Source organism: Salvelinus sp. IW2-2015, linkage group LG37, assembly GCF_002910315.2.
Source record: "Salvelinus sp. IW2-2015 linkage group LG37, ASM291031v2, whole genome shotgun sequence".
Classification (NCBI taxonomy): Eukaryota; Metazoa; Chordata; class Actinopteri; order Salmoniformes; family Salmonidae; genus Salvelinus; species Salvelinus sp. IW2-2015.
The window spans coordinates 8,050,554-8,075,426 of record NC_036876.1 but is presented as its reverse complement, the minus strand read 5'-3'; the positions used below and the strand labels follow the sequence as shown (position 1 = coordinate 8,075,426).

At 41.5% G+C, this 24,873-nt stretch overlaps 1 protein-coding gene across 31 annotated transcripts in view; it reads right to left on the bottom strand.

Moving 5' to 3' along the window:
* Positions 1-4,237: 4,237 nt before the first annotated feature.
* LOC111960007 (receptor-type tyrosine-protein phosphatase delta-like) overlaps positions 4,238-24,873 on the bottom strand; it is a 648,092-nt gene continuing 627,456 nt past the window's right edge. For all 31 annotated transcript variants that reach the window (XM_070437867.1, XM_023981849.2, XM_070437873.1 and 28 more), the window contains 8 exons: positions 24,573-24,727; positions 14,528-14,813; positions 12,957-13,135; positions 12,718-12,844; positions 12,315-12,440; positions 11,143-11,297; positions 10,569-10,704; positions 4,238-8,501 (listed from right to left, as the gene is read on the bottom strand). In XM_070437867.1, coding sequence (XP_070293968.1) covers positions 8,433-8,501; positions 10,569-10,704; positions 11,143-11,297; positions 12,315-12,440; positions 12,718-12,844; positions 12,957-13,135; positions 14,528-14,813; positions 24,573-24,727 — 1,233 coding nt within the window. In that variant the 3' untranslated portion in view covers positions 4,238-8,432. The remainder of the gene's footprint in view (positions 8,502-10,568; positions 10,705-11,142; positions 11,298-12,314; positions 12,441-12,717; positions 12,845-12,956; positions 13,136-14,527; positions 14,814-24,572; positions 24,728-24,873) is intronic.

Sequence of the window (24,873 nt, the reverse complement as noted above, 5' to 3'; positions counted from 1 at the left end):
TTGAAAATCAAGTATACTTTAAATGCCCGGATGTCATACTAACTGATCAATTAGATATGTGGAAGCGCTACCGAAATCAACTAATAGCGGGAATCAATGCTATTGTTCATGATGCATTCCAAGTATGCAAAAATATTATGTTTTATGGTATGTGAATTTCTTAAAATCGAGTATGATTTAAATGCCAGGATGTTATACTCATTTCAGCTCTTCATCTAGTAGAATTCAATGCACACTTTTCCACAATGCATTGGAAGAGGTGGGCTGCGAGGCCCTAGTTGTCTGCATGTAGCCAAACAACAAAACTAGGCTACTTAATAGGGAAGATGCCGAATAGCGAAGCTTCTGCGGTGGTGTTCAAATGTAGGCTAAGTAGTTCAAATGAGTAGTTCAAATGATCACAAGTAGCCTATTGCATCGTATGCTACATATTTGAAAAATATGTAGTCTTTTTTTTACCCAAAGTGAATGACTGTTTTCTCATTGAAAAGTGATTATTGTTCTCTTGGCCATCTTTTGATTTCTGAATGTATCTGCACCAGGGACTCGGGATGTGGCTGCGTTATTGATGTTATGTTAATCAGGTCTTTTGATTTGAACACATGGAGTGTTTTAGTTTTGTAGGCATGGCTATCTATTGAAATATTTAATTTATGGATCAAGCCTTAGCAGTCATTCTGATCTCATTCCCAGTGATCAGTGCTTTAGTTTATTATGTTGCTGTCCAGGGGTTCTGAATTCGCAATGCACCCAACTGTCCACGCTTTTCTGTGCAATAGCCTTTTGATTTGAACATTTGAAAAGATTTGGTGTGTCCTAGGCTATTTGATTTCATTTATACTGTATATGTTACAGCACTTTTGTTTCACTAATAAATATGTTGAAATGGAACCAAATTATCTATTTCGCTCTTCAGTCCTTTTTAAATAGGACAGATGAGCTATGTCAACTACGGTATAGGTCGAATGTTATAATCTGTCTATAACCAGCCTGAGTAGGCCTATAATGCCATTTCTATTCTATTCCGAGTTTAGAGATCAAATTGAAAATGAGCTTTTATCAGGCTGGTTAATCCGATGCATGTCTGTTGAATTTGGAAAAATCCACCAGCACTCGGCCTCGCCCCACCTACTCAGACATTTAGGAGCCGCCATTGCGTTGTGGCCGTGGCATACTGCATACTTTTTACTAAACGGTACGTGCTAAATAGTATGTGAAGATGAATACATTTTTTGCAGTTTAAGTATATAGTACACTACCAGTATAGGTATTCGGACAAGGCCTTTGTTTTTCCATTGGAATTTGGTTGTAATTTTAGATGGCCATGGTTGAAAGCATAGTGATAACACATTGGGAAACTTCTTGCTGTTCTTTCTGAGTGGGTGAATGAAGGTTGAAATCTCATTGATCAACATCTCAACCAAATATTGCCCGAATTGAAATGATGCGGTGTGCCCAGTGGGTTGCAGCCACAGCCTTTTTCAGTGACAATACGTTTGTGGCGTCCGTCCTCCATTTACATACAGGTGTTTAGAGACACAGATAGCTAATTAGCACAGGTAGTCGACTCTGTCTTCCGTAAACAAGCGCTGTAACATAGAAATATGGCCATGTGGGAACCCTAACGCTACAAAGGTGTGTAGTAATTTAACATTAAAAAAAAWAAAAAAAATCTCGCTAATATGACAGATACGCTGCTTATGTTTCCAAAACTGTGCCGCAAGCGATGCGTGTTAACATTTAGAGCAAGTGTCAGGGCTCTTAACAAAACTCGCCCAACCAGAAGATACTACCGTCAATAGGTGCTAAAGGTAGTTAGCATCTATGAATGGGATAATATGTTCCTAGAGGAGATAGCATACTCAACAGGGTCCAGGGTGAGCTCACTCACACTGTAGTGGGTCAGCCCAAGCAGGTCATTGATGTTCAGGTGGTAACAAAGTAATAACATTCAAAAGGAAAACAAAAAGGCATACCAATTGAAAAGGATTCAACTACATGTGGGAAAACCCTGCTGGGTCGGGAGGCTGCTCYATCAGCCTCCTCAAATCAGCAATCACCAGTCAATCACACACACCTTCTACTTCGTCTTCTTCTTTGGTATTGGGTTTTTAGGTGCATACACCGCCACCTACTGTAGTGGAGTGTGAGGCCAGTCATGGCCTACCTACATAAACTTCTTGTAATACAAAATTGTGAAAAAGGAAAATTACCCTGCCGACTATTAGCCCTCATTAAAAAACCCACCACCCCATTCCACTATTTAACCGTATCTAATGCTACACCAGGCCAATGGTCTTGGAGGACAGAACACTCCGACTCAACACCCCCTGCAAATCTTCTGCCGTAAAACCTCGCAATCCCAAGTACTTCTCCGAAGCTGCCACCAGGACCTCTATTTTCGGTGACTTAGGTTCCATTTCCGCGATACAGTTGACAACCACGGCTATGAATGCTAAGAAACCCACCTTACTGAATCACATATTATTCCCATCCATCTCTATTGGTCTCTGCYTACTCACAGGAATCATCTCAGGATCCCTCACCCTCACATCTTCCTCTACCACACTCATCACTGATTCAGCATACAACACTTTCTGTACTACTCTGACCCTGACAACCTTAACCTGCCTTTTTCTCACCGGACACCTCTTTCCTCCAGCCCCATGAACACCCCCACAGCTAACACACAAAACTTGCTCCACCGAAACTACACATTCCTTTGTCTCATGCCCTTCTGCACACTTCTCACATCTAGGAATCTCCCTCCTACACACTGCTGCAACATGACCATAACTTCACCACACTCTCCACCAGGCCTGCGTCGCACCAAACAACTGGCGTCACATTCACAAGYAATCTTCTATTTCAACAGATCCTCCTCAACACATAATGCTACCTCTGTTATCACTCCTTTCAAAGGCGCCTTTCTCCGAAGAGCAAAGCAAGTCACAGTTCTTGTTCCTAGTCGTGTGGTCCGCAGCACCCGCTCCCTCTGGACAGAAGAAACACAATAAATCATCACGAATCCACTTCAAGTTACTTACACCACCTCAACAGTCCCCAACCTCTTCTCCACCCAACCTGACACCACATATGGATGAGCCAAAATACAAAGATCCACTCTCTCCACAAATCTCACTCACACTGGGACAGAATCATCCTAGTCATCATCGGGACGAGGCTCGAACTCTGCGGTTCATCTCGGAGCTACTGGAGCATGTATCCCTCTTTTTGCACCTGACGCCAACCTTCCTCACCACACTGCTTCCCTCTACACTCGGTGGTCATCACTGCACCTGCCATCGCATTTAATTCATCCTCACTCTCGTCATGTTCAATTTCCTTCTGTAGCTCTTCCAAAAGTTCTGTGAAATCCTCCACTCCATATTTACTCATAAGATGTTCCACTTTCCTCCTTTTTGTCCTGTCTACCATCTTAAACTAACAAAGTAATTTGGTTCACACCACTCCATCACTCACACCTGTGCGCAAGCACTACTTGTTAATCCACTCCGAGTATCTGCTAAAGCTGCTGCTGCCCCTAGGGGTGGGAAATGAACTCTAGTGGAAATGAGATGTCCAGCTATAGCCTAACCCTATATCTATTACTAACAATACAGGCAATTCTCAGCTGGCATGACATGATAACGCAACTTATGAAACCTGAGGGTCATTCAGTTCGGAACAGTTTGTTCTGAATGACACGTACCTCCAAAACGTTCTTGAACAGACTTCGAGGTACGTTTGCTCACGTTTGGTGGGTGTGGCGAGGTGTGGCGAGGTGTGGCTTGACGCAATGAGTGACGTATTTAAAAGGTAGTGGGCATGCTGACAGCGTTCCCCAACCTCCCTATTTTCAATTGGTTGTTCAGTACAGCACCGTTAGCATTCAATTGAACGTTCCAGACTGTAAAAACGTACTGAACGCAGCCCTGGCCATCACAAGCTTGGTATAGTGTGTCTAGGATTACAATTTAAATTGTCTCTCTTGTTCCTTCCCTCCAATTTCCAACAGTGGTCATTGGTAGATGTACAGTTGAGGCCCAGGTTTCAGCTGATGTGTCAATGACAGAGTTAATTGCACTATGAAAATCCATTATGGCATGATGAGGCCCCATTTTTCTTTTGGCAGGAGAACTATGGATTTCATTAATGACACTGCCAGCAAGAGGCAAAATGGCCTCATCAGTCTTTCAAAGTCAATTTGAAATGGAGGGAAAAAAGTAAGACCATGGTGCATAACACAGACATTGTTTAATAGAATTCATTTATAACAAATGGAACTTGTGTCAGCAAATAACTGATTTTCATACAGACTTATTTCGCCACCAATGTAACCTAAGTAAGAAAATAAAAAGCACTCCTTTCATTCAGAAAAAAAAAACAGTTTACGCTTACAACTAACCAGAGGTAATTGTATGATTCTTTTAACAAGCCATTTTTTTGTTTACAATTTCATTAATTAATTTCAGTCTATGCATCCAGACGAGCGATAGATAGAGAGCAGAGAGAACACAACGTTTATTTCTGTAATGACACTCCAAGCTTGAATGGCGAAGCCACGTTAGTTAATAACAGATGGTTGGGACAAATTTAGGAAAGTCGTCTTCTGGAGTAATCATGGCACCAGAATGGATGCTCTTTTTGCCACAAACTTTCTTTTTTGTCTTTTTCAAAGTTGATACCTTTTTTGTGTTATTTACATACACACAACGTGAACGTTGAAGGAGATTCTTACAGATGGGTTCAAGTAATATATTATTGGGTTCAGAATCAATAGGGCAGTGCATAGTACAAAGAGATATAGAAAGTGCAATTCTTCCTACTAGGCCTGCTGCGGCCATTTTGCAATGTTTCACCATGCATAATGGAAATCAAAAGATCAAGATAGGAAAACAAAATGAATGTTGTGGATCAATTAATGTACAAAGACTGCTGAACTAGGTACATAAAATGTGGCATTGAGGTTAAATAATAAAAGCACTTTTATACTGTTTTATTATATATACATACACTACTGTTCAAAAGTTTGGGGTCACTTAGAAATGTCCTTGTTTTTGAAAGAAAAGCACATTTTTTGTCCATTAAAAATAACATCAAATCGATCAGAAATACAGTGTAGACATTGTTAATGTTGTAAATTACTTTTGTAGCTGGAAACGGCTGATGTTTAATGGAATATCTACATAGGTGTACAGAGGCCCATTATCAGCAACCATCACTCCTGTATTCCAATGGCACATTGTGTTAGCTAATCCAAGTTTATAATTTTAAAAGACTAATTGATCATTAGAAAAACCCTTTTGCAATTATGTTAGCACAGCTGAAAACCGTTGTCCTGATTAAAGAAGCAATAAAACTGGCCTTCTTTAGACAATTTGGGTATCTGGAGCATCAGCATTTGTGGGTTCGATTACAGGCTCAAAATTGCCAGAAACGAAGACCTTTCTTCTGAAACTCGTCAGTCTATTCTTGTTCTGAGAAATGAAGGCTATTCCATGCGAGAAATTGACAAGAAACTGAAGATCTCGTACAACGCTGTGTACTACTCCCTTCACAGAACAGCGCAAACTGGCTCTAACCAGAATAGAAAGAGGAGAGGGAGGCCCCCGGTGCACAACAGAGCAAGAGGACAAGTACGTTAGAATGTCTAGTTTGAGAAACAGACACCTCACAAGTCCTCAACTGGCAGCTTCATTAAATATTACCCGCAAAACACCAGTCTCCTCTGTCCAGTGTCTGTGTTCTTTTGCCCAGTTTAATCTTTTCTTTTTATTGGCCAGTCTGAAATATGCTTTTTTTTTGCAACTCTGCCTAGAAGGCATCCCGGATGCCTCTTCACTGTTGACGTTGGTTAGAGCCAGTCAATTTGATGTTATTTTAATGGACAAAAAATMTGCTTTTCTTTCAAAAACAAGGACATTTCAAAGTGACCCTAAACTTTTGAACGGTCGTGTATATATATAGATATACTGTATATAAATAAAGCAACTGATCCAAAAAATTAAACAATTTAGCTACGTGAAATAAAAAGGGAAAGAAAGCACCTGGAATGCACATCCACAAAGCCATCAAAGAGGGTCAAATGAAAGAGGGGTCCAAAATATGTTGTGTCCTCCACCCCGAAAACCGTAGTCCTCCACGATAGCAGACGTAACACACATTTAAGGATTGTCAGAGTTGTAACACTAACCTGTTCCAACAGTTTGTATCTTTCCGCAACTGTTTTATAACTGCAAATAAATGTATCAGTTGAATACTTTCAAGCCTAAGGCATAGTGAAGGGATCCTTTGGCTGAGTGTCTATACACTTCGTCTATACAAGGAGTGTCAAACATGCGGCACTATTTGAACAGTCAGGAAAGCTCATTGACTCCGCAAATATTCTCATGATCTTTCCCATGGTCTTTGTTGACAACAGGCATGTGGCATTGACTCATTAATAGTCCTAATAAAGTGAATAGTCCTAGTTTGTTGCAAATGCACATCGACTTTCTGCGGAGGTATCAGTGAACGCAATGGGAGTCTTCGATGTTTTATTATTTTTACTAAGCCACAATAAGGCAACAGAAAATGAAAATAGGGCCTTGCCATGTACGTATTTGCATATATAATTTCATATTATGTGACAAATGAATACTTAAGGTAAAAATGTAATATACAGTTAGTTATATGTTCTATATGCACGGACTTCTCAAAGAATACAATAATGTGTTAAATGAAGGTTATAAAAAACAGGTATAAATATAAGGCACTCTAAATGCTAAATGAAAACATGTTACGCCGTTGAGCGTTTGAACACCTCAAGATGAAAGTTACATCTATGTACCTTGCCCTATTGTATGGAGCAATGACTTAGTCTAAGGGACCCCCTGCTCTGCTATGGAACTACAGACTGTATGAGCGTATCTATATACACTGGTGATACGTGACGTTCACAACAAGCCTCACCACGGGAACAACAATGTCATGATGTCTAACAAAGTATCCAGATGAACCCTATTTATAATACACCTATTTATTGCACAAGAAAATATGCACTGAATCAGAATGCGTTTTTGTCCTACTGATGTGCATTCCAGTGAAAAATATCTTAATTTCCCCCAAAGTATAGAAATCTCATTGTAGAAGCTTTCATATACAATCCTTTCGTTTCATATATAGCCATAAATTATGTACTTTATTTCAATATACATATGTTATAGGTTATGCAAATGTATTATTCATATATAATGTATATATCTGTCATCTTATATAACATAAATATGTATATATCATTTCATGTATTTTATCCATCAGGTGCTCATCTTTTACCATCATTCTAACATGGAAGAACTAAGATAATCGGTAGCAGCAACTTCATACTTTGCTCATCCCTGTTGATTCCACAAAGCCCCAGTTTATTACATGGGTGTAAGTAGGTTATTGTGTATGTGATCATGGACAAATAAGACAAAACGAAAAAACTAAACTAAAAACCCTGTAACAAAGTCAACATTTGGTAGTGTGAATACAGGACTGCACAAAGTGCGAAAAACAATAATTAAAAAAAAAATAGCAAGAATACCGAAAAGAGCGAAGACTTTCTCTGCATGACGGTGCATACATTAGAACAGCTCTACAGCTTTAAAAGATACAACTCGAAAGGAAAAAATGAACGATTACGCAAGGACTTTGTTGGATTCACTTTGTCGAGTGATACGTTTTGTTAAAAAAGGAAATCAAATTTCACATGGTTCAAAATTAAGCACATATCAATCAGCTGTATAGTAAAAAACGAAATCAATAGGTTTTATTTGTTTCATATATCTTTAAACATTCCCCCTTCCCCCCAATTGTTTAAATGATGAACGTTGTGACCGGAAACGGGGTATATTATTAATTATTACTTTAGCTGTGTCCTGTTTTTCATATTGGACCAAGCACTGGTGTCTTCTTTTTTGATGGGTAGTTGTCTCTGTGTAGTTTGATTGTGGAACAGAAATGTCTCTTTACAATGTGCATCGAGTTTTAAGCCATTCTCTGTGCCTCCATTTGCCTCTCCTATGGTTCGTAATATGATGCATTACTTGTCGATGTAATAGTACGTTCTGTTATTTTTTTGTTTATGTTTCTTTCAGTTATTTGAACCCAAGATGAATCCTTGAAGCAACAGAAGAATAAAAAATATTCCATAAGATGCTTCAACAGTCAGGATTCCCTCTCTCTTTCCCACGTCAGGGTGAGTTCCATGGGTTTTGGGAAACACTTGGTCCTCCAGGAATCATCTTTATACATTTTTTGACATTTTTGTGTCTCACATCCAACACTTAATTGAGTCTTTAGCTAGGAGTTAAGAAGTACTTTCTCAAACAGGAAATTATGGCTCAGAAGAGAGGCTCGCTGGGGTTGTCCAAGGGCCTTCTGCTTTTCCTCCGGGACAGGGACTCTTACGTAGCATAGTGGTCAAAGCTCCCAAGGTATTCCAAGCCAGCTCTGTAACAGAACTGGTATTGATCCTGAGGAGAAAGGAGCGAAAGAAAATGTGACATTAGTTCAAACTGTTCGTCACTATTTTCCAACCAGGTACTATTTATTTTTCTGTCTGCCTAGTGCTCTTTTCTTTTTTGTCTCTCTTTAGTTTCACTGGCCTCTATCATTCTCTTTTTCTCTGTCTGCAACTGTCACATTTTGATTTGCTGCTGCTCTGAAATTTGATAAATAAGCTTAGAAAAAACTTACTTGACTCACCACAGAGTAGAAGATTCCTGCTTTTAAAGGAAAATCCCACCCAAAAACTATATTTTGGTATTTGTTTCATTAGTCCATTGTTGACATCGTCCCATTTTTTTTGCTTGTCGGGAATCAAGTTTTCAACATATGTAACTTTCAAAATACAGAAATCATCCCATATAATGCTGTGTTTTGCTACCTGCCTAATAGTTAACAATACAGTGCCTTCGGAAAGCATTCAGACCCCTTGACTTTCTCCACATTTTGTTATGTTACAGCCTTATTCTAAAATGGATTAAATTAAATAAAAACTCAGCAATCTACACATTATACCCCATAATGATAAATTGAAAACAGTTTTAGACATTTTAGCAAATGTATAAAACATTTAAAACAGAAAATAACGTATTTATATAAGTATTCAGACCCTTTGCTATGAGACTCGAAATTGAGCTCAGGAGCATCCTGTTTCCATTGATCATCCTTGAGATGTTTCTACAAATTGATTGGAGTCCACTTGTGGTAAATTCAAATGATTGGATTGTAGAGCTCCGAGACAGGATTGTGTCGAGGCACAGATCTGGGGAAGGGTGCCAAAACATTTCTGCAGTATTGAAGGTCCACAAGAACACAGTGGCATCCATCATTCTTAAATAGAAGAAGTTTGGAAAAAACCAAGGCTCTTTCTGGAGTTGGCCGCCCGGGCCAAACTGAGCAATCGGCGGAGAAGGGGCTTTGGTCAGGGAGGTGACCAAGAACCCAATGGTCACCTTGACAGAACTCTAGGGTTCCTCTGTGGAGATGGGAGAAACTTCCAGATGGACAACCATCTTTGCAGCACTCCATCAATCAGGCCTTTCTGGTAGAGTGGCCAGACGGAAGCCACTCCTCAGTAAAAGGCATATGACAGCCTGCTTTGCCAAAAGGCAGCTAAAGACTCTCAGACCATGAGAAACAAGATTCTCTGGTCTGATGAAACCAAGATTGAACTTTTTGGCCTGAATGCCAAGCGTCACATCTAGAGGAAACCTAGCACCATCCCTACGGTGAAGCATAGTGATTGCAGCATCATGCTGTAGGGATGTTTTTCAGCGGCAAGGACTGGGAGACTGGTCAGGATCGAGGGAAAGATGAAAAGAGCAATGTACAGAGAGATCCGTGATTAAATCCTGCTCCAGAGCGCTCAGGACCTCAGACTAGGGCGAGGGTTCACCTTCCAACAGGACGAGGGTTCACCTTCCAACAGGACAACGACTGTAGGCAAACAGCCAAGACGACGCAGGAGTGGCTTCAGGACAAGTCTCTGAATTTCCTTAAGTGGCCACGCCAGAGCACGGACTTGAACCGTATCGAACATCTCTGGAGAGACCTGCAAATAGCTGTGCAGCAACGCTCCCCATTCAACCTGACAGAGCTTGGGAGGATCTGCAGAGAAGAATGAGAAAAACTCCCCAAATACAGGTGTGCCAAGCTTGTAGGTGTCATACCCAAGACGACTCGATGCTGTAATTGCTGCCAAAGGTGCTTCAGCAAAGTACTGGGTAAAGGGTCTGAATACGTATGTAAATATGATATCAGTTTTTTATTTGTAATACATTTGCAAAAATGTCTAAACTTATTTTTGCTTTGTCATTATGGGGAATTGTGTGTAGATTGATGAGGGGGAAAAAACGATTTAATATATTTTAGAATAAGGCTGTAAAGCAACAAAATGTGGAAAAAGTCAAGGAGTCTGAATACTTTTCGAAGGCACTGTGTATAGTGTGGCAGCTAGGTAGGTCGGTTATGTATCATGCTTGGTCGACCTCCATAAGGTTAGAGGTGTGGAGAGTACAGTATACAGGGCATCTCACCTCTGTCTGCACCATGGCCGGTCTCTGTGTCCGGAGCATTTTCACCGTCTGGAAAATATCCACCACGCCCTCGTACCTCATCCGCTCTAATACGATGCTGAGGGTGATGAAGACTCCGGTCCTACCCACGCCCGCACTGCGAGAAAGATGATCAATCACTAAATAAACAGTCTGAGAACCTCCAAGCTGTTGACAACATGACCAGACAAAACCACACGTGACCGGAAAAAAACAGACATGACCAGACAAAACAACACAGTCAAAACTATACTGTTGTTATGTCTTTTTTCTCTAGACTGTTTATATTTATTTATTTATATATTTATTTCCCCCACCTGCCATGGTATGTCAGAGGACTCTGCTGTGGGGTGTCTGGGAGCTAATTTAATATCTGGATAGATCTTTGATCTTATCTTTTATCCTAGTATGATCAAAGTAAAGCATCACTATTTCCGTTGCAAGTCGAGCTAAATCTTTTAAATACCATTAAATCTTGTGGTCTTTTATTGTACTTGCTTACCATACTGTCTGTGTATGATATAAAACTCAATTGAACATAAAATATTATCCTTACCTACAATGGACTGAGATAGGCCCATCTTGACCAAACTGTTCTTTTGTTTTATGCACTTGGCCGATAAAATCGATGAAGCCCTCTCCCGATTTTGGCACTCCTTGCTCGGGCCAGTCTGTAAACTGAAACTGCCTGACCGTCCGTGACTGTCCGTCCTGGAAAAATAGGGAGAGAGAATACAGTGTGCTCACTTGAATGGAACGTCACGCCAAAGATATGGAAAAATGACAAAGTGCAAGTGATGAAGTCAAGGCAACCCGTCTAATGCACTTGACAAACAGGCCAAGTCGGAAGATAGTGAAGGAAAAAAAGGAAAACTGACTATCTCAATATGCCTCAGTAATGACAAAGGCTTGTGTGTGCTTTTCTATTGAAGATACCAGTTGTTAGCAAATCAGGGTGCACAGAGGCACACAGTTTTAAGCACCAGACAGGCGTTTGTTACTAAAGATATCTGTCATTTTCACCTGAATGTATTAATATATGAATACTAAAGACACTAAGTCCTTTGATGTGCCTGTGTTCGGCAGGCTCTTGAAATGACGTCTTTGAGGGTGTGCATTACTTAAGTGATATTGTATCCCCTTGATAAGGGGAAGTAATCCTATTCAGGTCCCAGTATAACACACACTACAAAGGAGAAGCCTGCACCATTTATCAGTGTAAGCCTTTGATGGAATTAAAAACTCCCAGCGGCTCAAGGCTGCCAGAAGCCGTATTTGTTTTTACACCATTGCCACATGTCATAATTCCCACATATATTTGTGCATATTCCTTTTAAATCATCAAGTTTGGTATAAACAACATATTTGATCTTGGGCCCAGATGCTGGCTTTAAGACTACTGCACAGTGAAAACAAAACAGTAGGAGTCAGCCAACTGATGCTGTCAACAATGTCTCAATCTGAACTGTTCAAATCAAAGGGCTCCAAAAAATTGTAGCGAGTGCCGCTAGTTTTGTCTCTGTTTTTATCATCAAACAGAGACACAGTTGTTCAAAGACAAAGACTTCAAAGTAGACAGATTTTCCACTTGACCAAACTCCACACTGTAAACAATGAATCTGATATATTTGGACAAAAAGTACAAAGTCGGGAACGCTTTCTAGCACTGTCAAATCTCAATGACTGTTTAGACAGTAACTGAGGGCTGTTTTACAGTACAGCACTTACCCTGGCGTCAGTCACTTTGAACTCTCTCAGGATGTACTGGGGCATGTTGTACTCAGCCATGGGGTCCACCACAAAGTACTGGTATCTGGCCGACCTCTCTGCTGGCCAATACTGGTGGCATTTTTCCTGCAGCGGTGGAAAAACAACAGAAACAAACTCCATGAGCGATATACTACCTTCTACGGTACACTGAAACTCCAGCAGAGTGCCTGGATATGTTACAGATTGTGGTTGCACGTGTCATTGTTGGTCTGAATTCAATTTATTTTGCATAGTTCAAGAACTACATAGAAAGGAGAAGTTGAAGTAGCAAAATTGTTATATGTATTGTTAAAGAAGCAGCAACATTTGATTTGCACAGGAAACAGAGTGCACAGAGACAACATCATTTTGCATAACATACCCTGCCCATTTCTCTGAGCTTCGTTAGCATGACCACGATTGTGGAGTTGTGCTCCCAGAGCATCCTCCAGAAGTCCTCCGTGGTCTCCGCTAGAGGCCCTTGCGTGGCAATATAGGCTTTCTGTTGCCTGTGGAGATAAAACAATATGCTCTCTTAAGTAACACAGAATACTTGGTAAAAGTGGACTACCATTTGAGTCCCTTATTCAACTATCTTGGTCAACAGAGTTGAAAGCTCACCTGTATCCATCAATGAAACTGGCATTGATGTAGTCGGAGCCTTCCACCCCTCGGATTGGCTGAAGACACACTCGTGTGGACTCGTATGGCATTATGTTCACAAGGCGGTTCTTGAACTTGTTACAGGGTAGATTGGCACTGATGAATCGCGACGTATGGGCTTTAGTGTTGGCTAAACGCTACAGAGAGGTGGATAAGAAGCACGGTGGTTAGGTGAATGCTGGCGAACGCAGCTCTCTTCCATTTATTTCCCCAGTGCCTGGCTTGTGGTTGACATAAAAAACAGGGGGTTTGTCTAATATAAAGACGTGAACGTTATTAATAATCACATGCTACCAAAGTGAGGGGAGGCCTTAGGAAGATCATGGGTTCTCGGCTGCCAACAATTCTGAACGGAAAAAAGCTACCCTGTTTCTGCATCTACAGTACTTACATATTTAATGTTAACGTTAAGTGTGTAAGGGAAACCAAGTGGATTATTGTTGCCGCTCAGATTTGCAGTGAGGGGCAACATTTTTTATTTTGTGATGAACATGAAAATGGATGCTGCGGCAAGCCCGACGTGGACAGGGCCATGAGTAATCTAACCTGTTTCACATCTCTTAGGGGTAGGTGCGTGACAAGCAAGGCAAACAAGCTTTACATACAGCACATATAACACACTGCAGACTGGCTGACTATGACGGGTGGGTGGGTTGGTAGTGGAGCCCGCTCATTGTAAATGCAGGGTGTATGTTCTAAGCCCCCTCTGGCAACTGTCCTAGTCATGGGGAAAAACCAGTGTTTGACATTTTGCTGTAAAACTACCCCTCTTATAACCATAAGGGTGGAACGGAAAGGGGAAAGGGGTAACCAAAGGGGGGTTTTAACCTAAGTCGGGTTACAAAAGGAAGGCAACTAACTGGAATGGGGGAAACCACAGGCCCCACGCTGTCTCGCTGGGCTAATGGGAATTGGAAAAGTGTCTGTGAGTGGTGGTACTGAGATTGGCCAATCAATGACGCCAGGGCCAGGATATGACTTGTAGCTAGGGGAGTTGGGGAGGATAGCGGGGGCAAGAGGCCTGGGGTTTTTACATGAAAAAATATCTAACCACCCTCTGACTTTCGGTAAATAGAATATATTTAAGTTTTCTGTAAAACCTCACATGGGATCAGACAAAATTGGACATAAAAAGGGACTGGTGCTTGCTAGTAAGTTTTTTCTTCTACTTTTCTTTATGTAGCCAGTGCCTCTTTTGTCGGCATGGGCCTTTGGAACAAAAGCAGGATATGAGCTGGAGCACATTGCTCTTTGGTTAGCATCCAGTCCAATGTCTTTATGTTGGCTGTTTGTCTGTAGCGTGCAATGCTGCTTTATCAGTTTAGCTATTCCCTTTGCAATATATTTTTGCAATAAACTGCATGCTTACTCATGTAAGCCTCCTGTGCATGCTACTTTTACAACTAGCTTGCACTGAACTGAATTTTTTCCCCTTAAAATAACGGAAATTTCTGTGTGTACTTTTCCAATTATCGACAAAGAATTTGAAATTAAATTCAAGGCCAATAATAAGGCACAGAGCGGCTTACCTTGAACTCCAGCTCCATGCCTGAGACGTTCTCTCCACCCTCGATCCCAGTCAGCTTCTGGATGTAGGCGTAGAGGTTTCGGGCGGGCACTTCGGTGGTGCCGCAGGTGACGGCCTCCTGGAGCGCGTCGTGGATGAACACGTACTGGTCCTCCGTCTGCACCATGTAGTTCCGCTGGGCGCGCATCAGCGTCACGTGGCCGTAGATGTCCACCGTCTTCTCGTGCTTGATGCGCTCCATCATGGCGTCGATCACGATGAAGCAGCCCGTGCGCCCGACCCCGGCACTAAAGACAAAACKAAGKMYSKKWWKWMYYWKWWMYRRCRSTMKWGKYKKKCWKWYSKCTGTGRSSSKAAKMARKKYRGKWGYGYGYMMGAKWTGGTKWMYACTSYRWWMGWMSKSRMMRMYRWYMRMWMYWRTMKYSCMKAWTGWRWWWYMYMSWCWTSKKRRWWSWSWMWTYMWYYCRWMMKRYSKWRMWRMYYAMAYWKWCTTSAWMAYSKTWWYWWYTWAMYWKTKWARWGAMAWKYMGSSRKYWTAGKYTCACKATTTCKMCTYCAGRTGSAACTMYYTWKWWMTKKWYRWGWWYMTKKRTKKWAKWARKTSRYSSSWMWTRWRWCWYWKARMTTRRTYTTRWSTATACCCCCTAACCAATATAGCTTTGTTGTCTGCTATGTGCGGTGTAAGCCCATGATGAGAATGACTACTCTCCATTGGTTGATAATGAGTGACAGTTCAATGCTGAGAGAGGTGCCCTGTCTCAGCTGTGGGGAGCTGAGAAGTTCCCTGGCTACTCTAACACCTTGGCCACGCTGCTAACCCCTTGGCTGCTGCAGTGCTGACCATTTTGACTTTGAGTATAATCAAATCTGAAGTGGTGCTGCAGTTGTCTGGACATGCCCAGATTCACAAAACACTTAAACAAAAAACTTAAGAAGCTTCATTAAAAAAAGAAGCTCATAAGTGCAATTCCTCAAAAATATCTTAAGATTTCACATTTTTCTTATGAACTTCTCAAATATCTTCTTACGAACTTCTAGATGATTGTCGCTAGGCAACCGATCTAGATAGCTATATTGCTAGCAATGACAATCATGCCCGCACATTTCTTACTGAGATGACAGTTCGAAAATATGTTTTTGGGTTTAAAACAATCACTACTGAAACTTTCAGATGTGAGTGAATGAAACATGTTCAATTGTTTTCATTAGCTTAGGGTTTAGGGTTTAGCTAGAGTGCCTTCAGAAAGTATTCACAAACCTTAACTTTTTCCACAGGTTGCTGTGTCACTGGCATACACATAATATCCCATAACGTCAAAGTGGAATAATGTTTTTAGAAATTTTTACAAATTAATTAAAAATGAAAAGCTGAAATGTCTTGAGTCAATAAGTATTCAACCCCTTACTTATGGCAAGCCTAAATAAGTTCAGGACCAAAAATTGACTTAACAAGTCACACAATAAGTTGCATGGACGTATACAATTATATGTAAGGTCCCCCAGTCGAGCAGTGAACTTCAAACACAGATTCAAAGACCAGGGAGGTTTTCCAATGCCTTGCAAAGAAGGGCACCGACCGAGTAGATAAAAAATTAAATTAAAAAAGCATACTTTGAACATCCAGTTGAGCATGGTGAAGTTACAAATTGGATGCTGTATCAATACAGCCAGTCACTACAAAGATACAAACGTCCTTCCTACCTCAGTTGCCAGAGAGGAAGGACACCGCTCAAGGATTTCACCATGAGGCCCATGGTGACTTTAAAACAGTGACAGAGTTTAATGGCTGTGATAGGAGAAAACGGAGGATGGATCAACAACATTGTTGTTACTCCACAAAACTAACTTAAATGACAGAGTGAAAAGAAGGAAGCCTGTATATAATACAAATATTCCAAAACATGCATCCCGTTTCCAATAAGGCACAAAAGTAAAACTGCAAAACATTTGGCAAAGAAATTAACTTTATGTCCTGAATACAAAGCATTATGTTTGGGGTAAATTCTTTTTTCAAAGAATAATGTGCAAATGTTGTACAATCCGGGTGAACAAATCTTAGAGACTTACCCAGAAAGACTGTAATCGCTGCCAAAGGTGATTCTAACTTGTATTGACTCATGTGGTTGAATACTTATCTATTCAAGATAACATTATTAGTGATTTATTTTCATAGATTTTTTACAAATTTTCTTCCACTTTGACAGAGTATTTTGTGTAGATCGTTAACAACAAATTACAATTAAATCCATTTGAATTACACCTTGTAACACAACAAAATGTGTAAAAAGTCAAGGGGTGTAAATATTTTTCAGAAGGCACTGTATCTTGGAATTAAGAACATTTCCAAGAAGAAATCCAATAACAATATTTTTGAAAGTCAAATTTCTTAGTAAGAAACATAGGAAAAAAACGTAAGAACATTTCCAAAAACTTTATTGAAGAATAGTAATTTTTCGTACGTTTTGTGAATCCGGGCTAGTCTGCAGTCTGCATTGTGGCTCTCTGCTGGCACTGCAATCACAGAGCATCCTCCACCTACAGTCCTCTCCAACCTGATCTGAGCTAATCACTATTTAATTAAATTTTACATTTCAATTTAACCTCTATCTGAAGTGTCAAAAAGCACAAACACACACACACACAGTCTTGTACAGCTAACCTTGTGGGGACACAAAATTCAGTCCCATACAAATCCAATTTTCCATAACCCCTAACCCTAACTTGAACCCATACTTTTACCCTAAACCTAACCTTAACCTTAACCCAAAAAACGAACCTTAACCCTAACCCTAGCTCCTAAACCTAAAACTAACCCTAGCTCCTAACCCTAACACTAATCCTAACCTTAACCCTAAACCCCCTAGAAATAGCATTTGACCTTGTGGGGACCAACAAAATGTCCTCAGTTGGTCAAATGTTTGTTTGTTTACTATTCATGTGGGGACTTCACACACACACGCAAAATCACACACAAGGCACAAAAACATGGCACACACACAAATCACACACAAGGCACACAAACATGGCACACACACAAATCACAAACATGGCACAAATACACAAACATGGCTCTCACACACACACAAACATGGTGCACACACACACACACACATGGCACACACAAAACACACAAACATCACAAACATGGCACACACACCCATACAAACAAATGCGCTTCACTTTTTTCACTGTGTCACTGAGATGCGGGTAAATTTGCCGGGTATCTTTGTAAGAGAGTAGAGCAGCTGACTTCAATTACTGCCATTAGCTTAGCGCAATGTGTTAAAAGCACCTAATGGCTTTCAAGAAGGCACTGAAAAGCAGGCCTCTTCATTAAGAATCCCATCGGCACATTGTCACATTAGAGCCAGAAAAAAATGTCAAAGGAAAAGAGGGAAAATGTGTCGCTAATGTTTCAGTTCTTTTCAGAATAGATAGCAGCATAAACTTAATGACAAGGACAGACAGCTGAGGATGTCTAATTTTCATATTATGCTATTTTTCTTTACCACGCCAAATACGTTTTGAACACAAACATTTTTGCCACTTCCCCGTCTTAACTTTCATAGTGAGGTTATTTTTTTGACAGTATTTATTTGATTTTCTTCACAATGGCATTGTTGAGGAGTATGAACTCCAGTCCCCCTGACAAGCTCTTGTGTCCCCCAGCCGAGCAATGACAAGACAGTCCTTGGCTGGCTGCTCTAAAGTAAATAGGTTATTCAACCCATTAAGTCGACATGGCTACGAGGTGCGAGCCACGCTCCCCTGCCTTTCTTCCCCTGATAGAGCATTTGTTTTTCATTCATACAAAGGGGAAAAAAGGGAGAAAAAAAAAATTCACGACTGAGTTAAGATAGTCTCCGGGGCCTAAGTCTGGTTAATGTGCCGTGGTGCAGCGGAGGCGGCATGGGAGAGAGAATTAAGACACATACGGGAGTCATTTGTCGCTGCAAAACATTATGTGCTTGCGTTTAAAATGGCCGACGTTCCCTGATTGATTTGGGGACGTGTTTTGACACAGGCTTTGTTGCGACTCTTAATTAAGGTACAGTTGAAGTCGGAAGTTTACATACACCTTAGCCAAATGCAATTAAACTCATTTTTTCACAATTCCTGACATTTAATCCTCGTAAAAATTCCCTGTCTTAGGTCAGTTAAGATCACCACTTTATTTTAAGAAAGTGAAATGTCAGAATAATAGTAGAGCGAATGATTTATTTCAGCTTTTATTTATTTCAGCACATTCCCAGTGGGTCAGAAGTTTACATACACTCAATTGGTATTTGGTAGCATTACCTTCAAATGATTTAACTGAGCCAGGTTTGTAGGCCTCCTTACTCGCACACGCTTTTTCAGTTCTGCCCACAAATTTTCTATAGGAGTGAGGTCAGGGCTTTATGAAGGCCACTCCAATACCTTGACTTTGTTGTCCTTAAGCTATTTGCCATAACTTTGGAAGTATGCTTGGGGTCATTGTCCATTTGGAAGACCCATTTGCGACCAAGTTTTAACTTCCTGACTGATGTCTTGAGATGTTGCTTCAAAATATCCACATAAATTTCCTTTCTCATGATGCCATCTATTTTGTGAAGTGCACCAGTCCCTCCTACAGCAAAGCACCCCCACAACATGATGCTGCCACCCCCGTGCTTCACGGTTGGGATGGTGTTCTTCGGCTTGCAAGCCTCCCCATTTTTCCTCCAAACATAACGATGGACATTATGGCCAAACAGTTCTATTTTTGTTTCAACAGACCAGAGGACATTTCTCCAAAAAGTATGATCTTTGTCCCCATGTGCAGTTGCAAACCGTAGTCTGGCAGGTTTGGAGCAGTTGCTTCTTCCTTGCTGAGCGGCCTTTCAGATTATGTCGATATAGGACTCGTTTTACTGTGGATATAGATACTTTGTACCTGCTTCCTCCAGCATCTTCACAAGGTCCTTTGCTGTTGTTCTGGGATTGATTTGCACTTTTCGCACCAAAGTACGTTCATCTCTAGGAGAAAGAACGCGTCTCCTTCCTGAGCGGTATGGCGGCTGCGTGGTCCCATGGTGTTTATACTTGCGTACTATTGTTTGTACAGATGAACGTGGTACCTTCAGGGGTTTGGNGTGTGTGTGTGTGTGTGTCTGAACCACATGTGACCCTAAAATATTGTGTGTGAAAACATCTCAGGAATATTTGAGGATATGAATCACATCCAGGGTCTAAGGAGCAGCCGTCTCCGGAGCATGGTGGGGGGAGAAAACACGGCAAGCGCAAGTCATTTTCTACCCCGGCCCCAGCTGTTTCTAAACCTTCGCCACTTTACAGTCCAGTCTCAAACACCGGAGAGTAATGACCTGTGAGCATGCCAGTGACAGAGTGACAGCATCAAGAGATGGGCAGGTGGAGGAAGAAGAGGAGGGAGGAGCGGGGGTGACATAGCCACTTGGCTCGCCTCGTCCATTATCGGCAGAGAGAGAAAGAGAGGCTCTGTACGTTTGGCAGTCCTGGGGGATGGTTGGCCCTGATTCGGGGCCTGTTACCACACCACCACCACCCCCCCCGCACTAAAGAACTGACATTGGCTGCTCTGAAAGGCGCAGCCAGCTGCTTTGGACGTTGGCAGACATCAGTGTTAGGCTAATGTGTTTTCAAAGTTTTTTCAGAGTTTGGGGAATGGGGAGATTGTACACTGAAAGATACAGCTGCAACTGGACCTGGAGTAGATAAAGCCTAGACAAAGTAAAAGCAATTACATGTTGGTATTGTTACTGAATCTATTTTGGTCGGGCAACCTCTCAAGCCGCCTTTTTACACTCCATTCACCCATTAAACAGACACAGACCAACCAAACCATTAACTTCAAATTCACCATAAAAGTTCAGTGTATGGCTTATAATGGCGACCAGGAGGCTGTGCAATTATTTCCACATTTACACTGTGTTTCAAAATGCTCCCCCTCTATTCAAGATTATTTTTGCGTATGGCTACTAAATACAATGAGACTGTCTGAATGGCAACGTAGTTTCATCAGAGATAAAATCAAACCAAAACAAGATTATGTGTGTTTGCATGTATACGTGTAAACGTGTGTGTCTATAAACCCTCCTGCAGTATGGTTACATTGTTCTCCACAATCTCAAAAGGAGACACTGGCTGCATCCCAAATGGCACCCTTTCCTCTATGGGCCCTGGTCAAAAGTAGTGCTCTATATAGTGAATAGGATGCCATTTCAGACACACCCAATGACTAATTCTTAACCCATCGTGTGATGTGTGAGACTAGACCGCAGTCTCGCCACTCGAGGGGAAATAGGTTGAGAATACTTAATTTCACTATGGGATGAGGCAATAAGGTCAATAAAGACAGACTTCCTTGCAGAAGACTAGACTCCTTTCCTGTAGACTTATGTTTATTCCTTCCTCCTATTCATACGWGACACTACTCTAACATTCCCACTCTAACATGAACCTTCAATGTCAGTCTGTGCTGTACCTGTTGTTCAAGTAGACAGAGTACGAATCATACAACAACCACCAAAGAGTATGTCTGTCGCAGCAAAAAAGGGACACATTTTCCCATCTAAATGACATCTCTTTAATTCTCCCAGCATTGAACCAGTCCTGCTCTTTGAGAGACGCAAAGAGCTGCAGAAAGGGCTGGCGATCCCGGTTACATTCAATCATGTCCGTTGTGACTTCTCCCTGTGAACCCATAACGCCTGAACGGCCCTGGTTCCAATAGGAGCACAACGGTCCGCAACCCTGTGGGTCACTGAGAACAGAATGGAACTGCTGAAACACAGAACCTAGTTCAGTGCTCCGTGGGGGTGGGTGGGGGACTTTTACAATATGCGCCCCCCACAAGAAACGATGACCTCACCTCATGAGGAGAGAGAGCGAGCGAGAACACATGGATGTACTTTCAATAATATCCTTCTTCACTGCTCCTTGGGGGAAATGTTGGCTGATGTCCACGGTTGGGTTTGGGAAGTTTTCCACGTATGATATAAAGTGTTCTGTTGAAATATAGGGATAGTTAACTTTGATCCTGTGTTGTAGGACATTTCCATTTTTCTCTGAAGCTTTGTTGAAAGCTCGATCGTCAATGTTGGCCACAGGACTTAAGATGCAATCTCGCATAGGCCTACTTAAAGTTACTCTCTAATGAGCTTCAGACAGTAAACTGAGCAAACTCACATTAGTCAATCATTTTACTAGAGAACTTGGCCATAAAGTGAACTTTTTACACACTGTGATTACAATGGGAATATAATACTGTGGGAAGTCCTACAACATCAAATTGAATAATGATAATGTAATGATAATCCAATTTAATTGTTTTGTCACTCATTATAAAAAACACAATTAAACTCAAAACCCCAATGCTCCTAATTGCCATGCACTGCCTGGCTTCAACAGGGAAGACATTTTTTATGAACAAAAGACACAAAGCACTTTGAAACCAGGCGAGACAATTTTAAAAACAGAACACCAACCACTTTTCCTCACCTCATTGTCGATGACTGTCACGTTTTTACAAGGCATGTCATCCAAAGTAATGTTAAGATGGCTAGCTCGCTATTGAGCATGACTTAAATTCGACCATCGATGGGAAGGTCTGAAGTGGATAGTAGACAGACAGAGTGACAGTGACCATTGGTTTCTGTGTGATAGCAATGTCATAGCTGGGAGGCTCCTCTACTGTCCCGTTCGTAATGTGCACTCTTGAAGCCTGGGTAAATTGGGGTCTCTGTCTGGGCGTGACAACAAAGCAGCTAAATCAATAATAGCACTTGAGACACGGTCGACTTTGGTCAGACATTAATTCTGCTCCTTCCACTCCAGAGGCCATTACAGATTAAATTATTGTATGTGTGTTGTGTGTGTTTGTGTGTCAAATTAATTCTGCTCCTTCGACTCCAGGGACCATTACAGATTAAATTATTGTATGTGTGTCGTGTGCGTTTGTTTTTGTCGATGCGTGTTTGAGAGAAAGCCTCTAATGAAAATATGTTCAGCAAACTGTCAAAAGAAATTACACTGATTTGTGTTGTGTGAAAGCTAAAAACAATGTTTCTTTAGGATTGGTTCACACCCACACCTACTCTGATTATCTCTTTTGGTCAGTTTGAGTGTTGCAACACTGATTTCTTACAGGGAGCATGGAATAAGTGTTTTCCTGCAAACAATAGCCTGGCCAGCTAATTAATCAAATGCCCTAGTGACTGTACAATGCAGTTAATTATACGGCACATTTGTTTTTCCTTAACAGCTTTCCCTTAACAGGGAAAACCCAGCCAACTGTATATTATTTGTGTCGTTGTTCAGCCACGACTCCGTGAAACATAAAATATTACAGATTTTAATGTCCCGTTGGTAGGATAGTCTTGAACGGAGCTCATCCAGTTTATTCTCCAGTGATTGCACGTTGGCCAATAGAATGGATGGTAGAGGCGGGTTACCCACTCGCCAACGATTTCTCACAAGGCATCCCAATCTCCACCCCCTGTACCTCCGTCTTTTTTTCACGCAAATTTGGGCCTGGCCTCAGAGAAACAGAATATCCTTCACATCAGACTCAATAAAGAAAAAATCTTTGTCCATTTCGAGGTGTGTCATCGCTGTTCTGATGTCCAGAAGCTCTTTTCGGTCATAAGAGACGGTAGCAGCAACATTATGTACAAAATAAGTTACAAACACATAAAATAGCAGTTGGTTAGGAGCCCGTAAAACAATAGCCATCCCCTCCGGCGCCATTGTAATTTTTCCTTTTTCCTGAAGTGTGCACTCGTTCACTATGTACACACAAATCTAAAAGCATTGGATTAGTGGATGCAGGGCTAGTGGGAGATCCCCCCCCCCATATTTATTATACCAGTAATTTCCTTCAAATCAATAAAGGGAAGTGAACACTTTGGAAGAGATAAGGAGAGATAATTAGATTGTAGCCTTAAGTTAACATTCTGATGCAAGAATTGAAATACAAAAATGGAGGGATGGAAAAAAATATAGATTATCAAAATGGTGGTCTGACAGGGCATAGGGGATGTGGTATTGTGTGAGATGCTTCCGTACGGATTTGAATCTCTACACTCCCTTTATCTGATGCGGTGGCGAGGCATTAAAATACCCATCTTCTGAGTGACATTAACTCCTGCATTCTGGTTCGCCGTAAAAAGTCTGGATTTTTCAATTTAAACTGATTCTGCGACTAGGTCTAATTAACTCCAGCTTGTAGTAATTTGTATTCTTTGGTAATCCCTTTTATTGTACATTCTTCAGACATAAATTTGTATCTTCTTGCTTACTCTATCTCAGTTTAATTTTCTGTCCCCCTCTCTCTCTCCCTCTCCTCTGGCTCTCTCACACGACACAAACGCACGCACGCACACACGCACACGCACACGCACACACACACGCACACACACACACACACACACACACACACACACACACACACACACACACACACACACACACCACACACCACACACCAGAGCCTCCTATAACTCCCATGTCTGAAGAGAGGCAGACGGCTACATTCTTCTTTTGCCTCTGTCTGGAGTTTATTCCTTCTTGTCATTGGAAGTGAGAAGTAAGTGCTTTATTTCGTATTTTATTTTGTAATAACCCCAGGGATAAGCTGGATACTCATGGAGCGCTGATGCATGGATGTTAGTGTGGGGAGGACAGGTGTTTGGGTGTGTGTCTGTGTGTGTGCGGAAGGGATTTACGTTTCGCCAAGGGCACTGACACCGGTAATCCTTACTCTGTTGTAGTAAATACTTTCAGATTGAGAAGAAAAAAACATCCAACAAAGCTAGTAGGACAACTCCCTCCGGCTCTCAGTCGGTGATATGCAGCTCATGTCATCTATTCCCGCCCCTCCTCCTACCATCCACCTCTTTCTTCCCTCTTTCTTCGCATTCTCTTTCCCTCTGTCTTTTTATCTATATCTGTGACAACGCTTGAATGATGAGTAACAAGAAGACCTAGTCCTTAGCTCGGCAGGCTAACATAGTCTATGATAGTGATATCATGGGAGCCTTGCTTACCTGCAGTGTACCACCATGGGCCCTGCATCTGGGGGGTTACAGGCTTTGACCCGTCTGAGGAAGGCCAAGAACGGAGTGGGGTGCTCGGGTACCCCGTGGTCCGGCCAGGCCGTGAACTGGAACTGCCTCACCTCTCTCTTCTCACTGGAACCATTCTGATAGACAGAGGGGAAGTAGGCTATATACATGTATAGAACACACATTGGGCAACATTTTAAACAGCAGCGATAATACTTCAATACCTTGAGGAGGTGTGGTCCCTCATCTCAACCACACTGCACCAATGATGTCAGGGGATTAG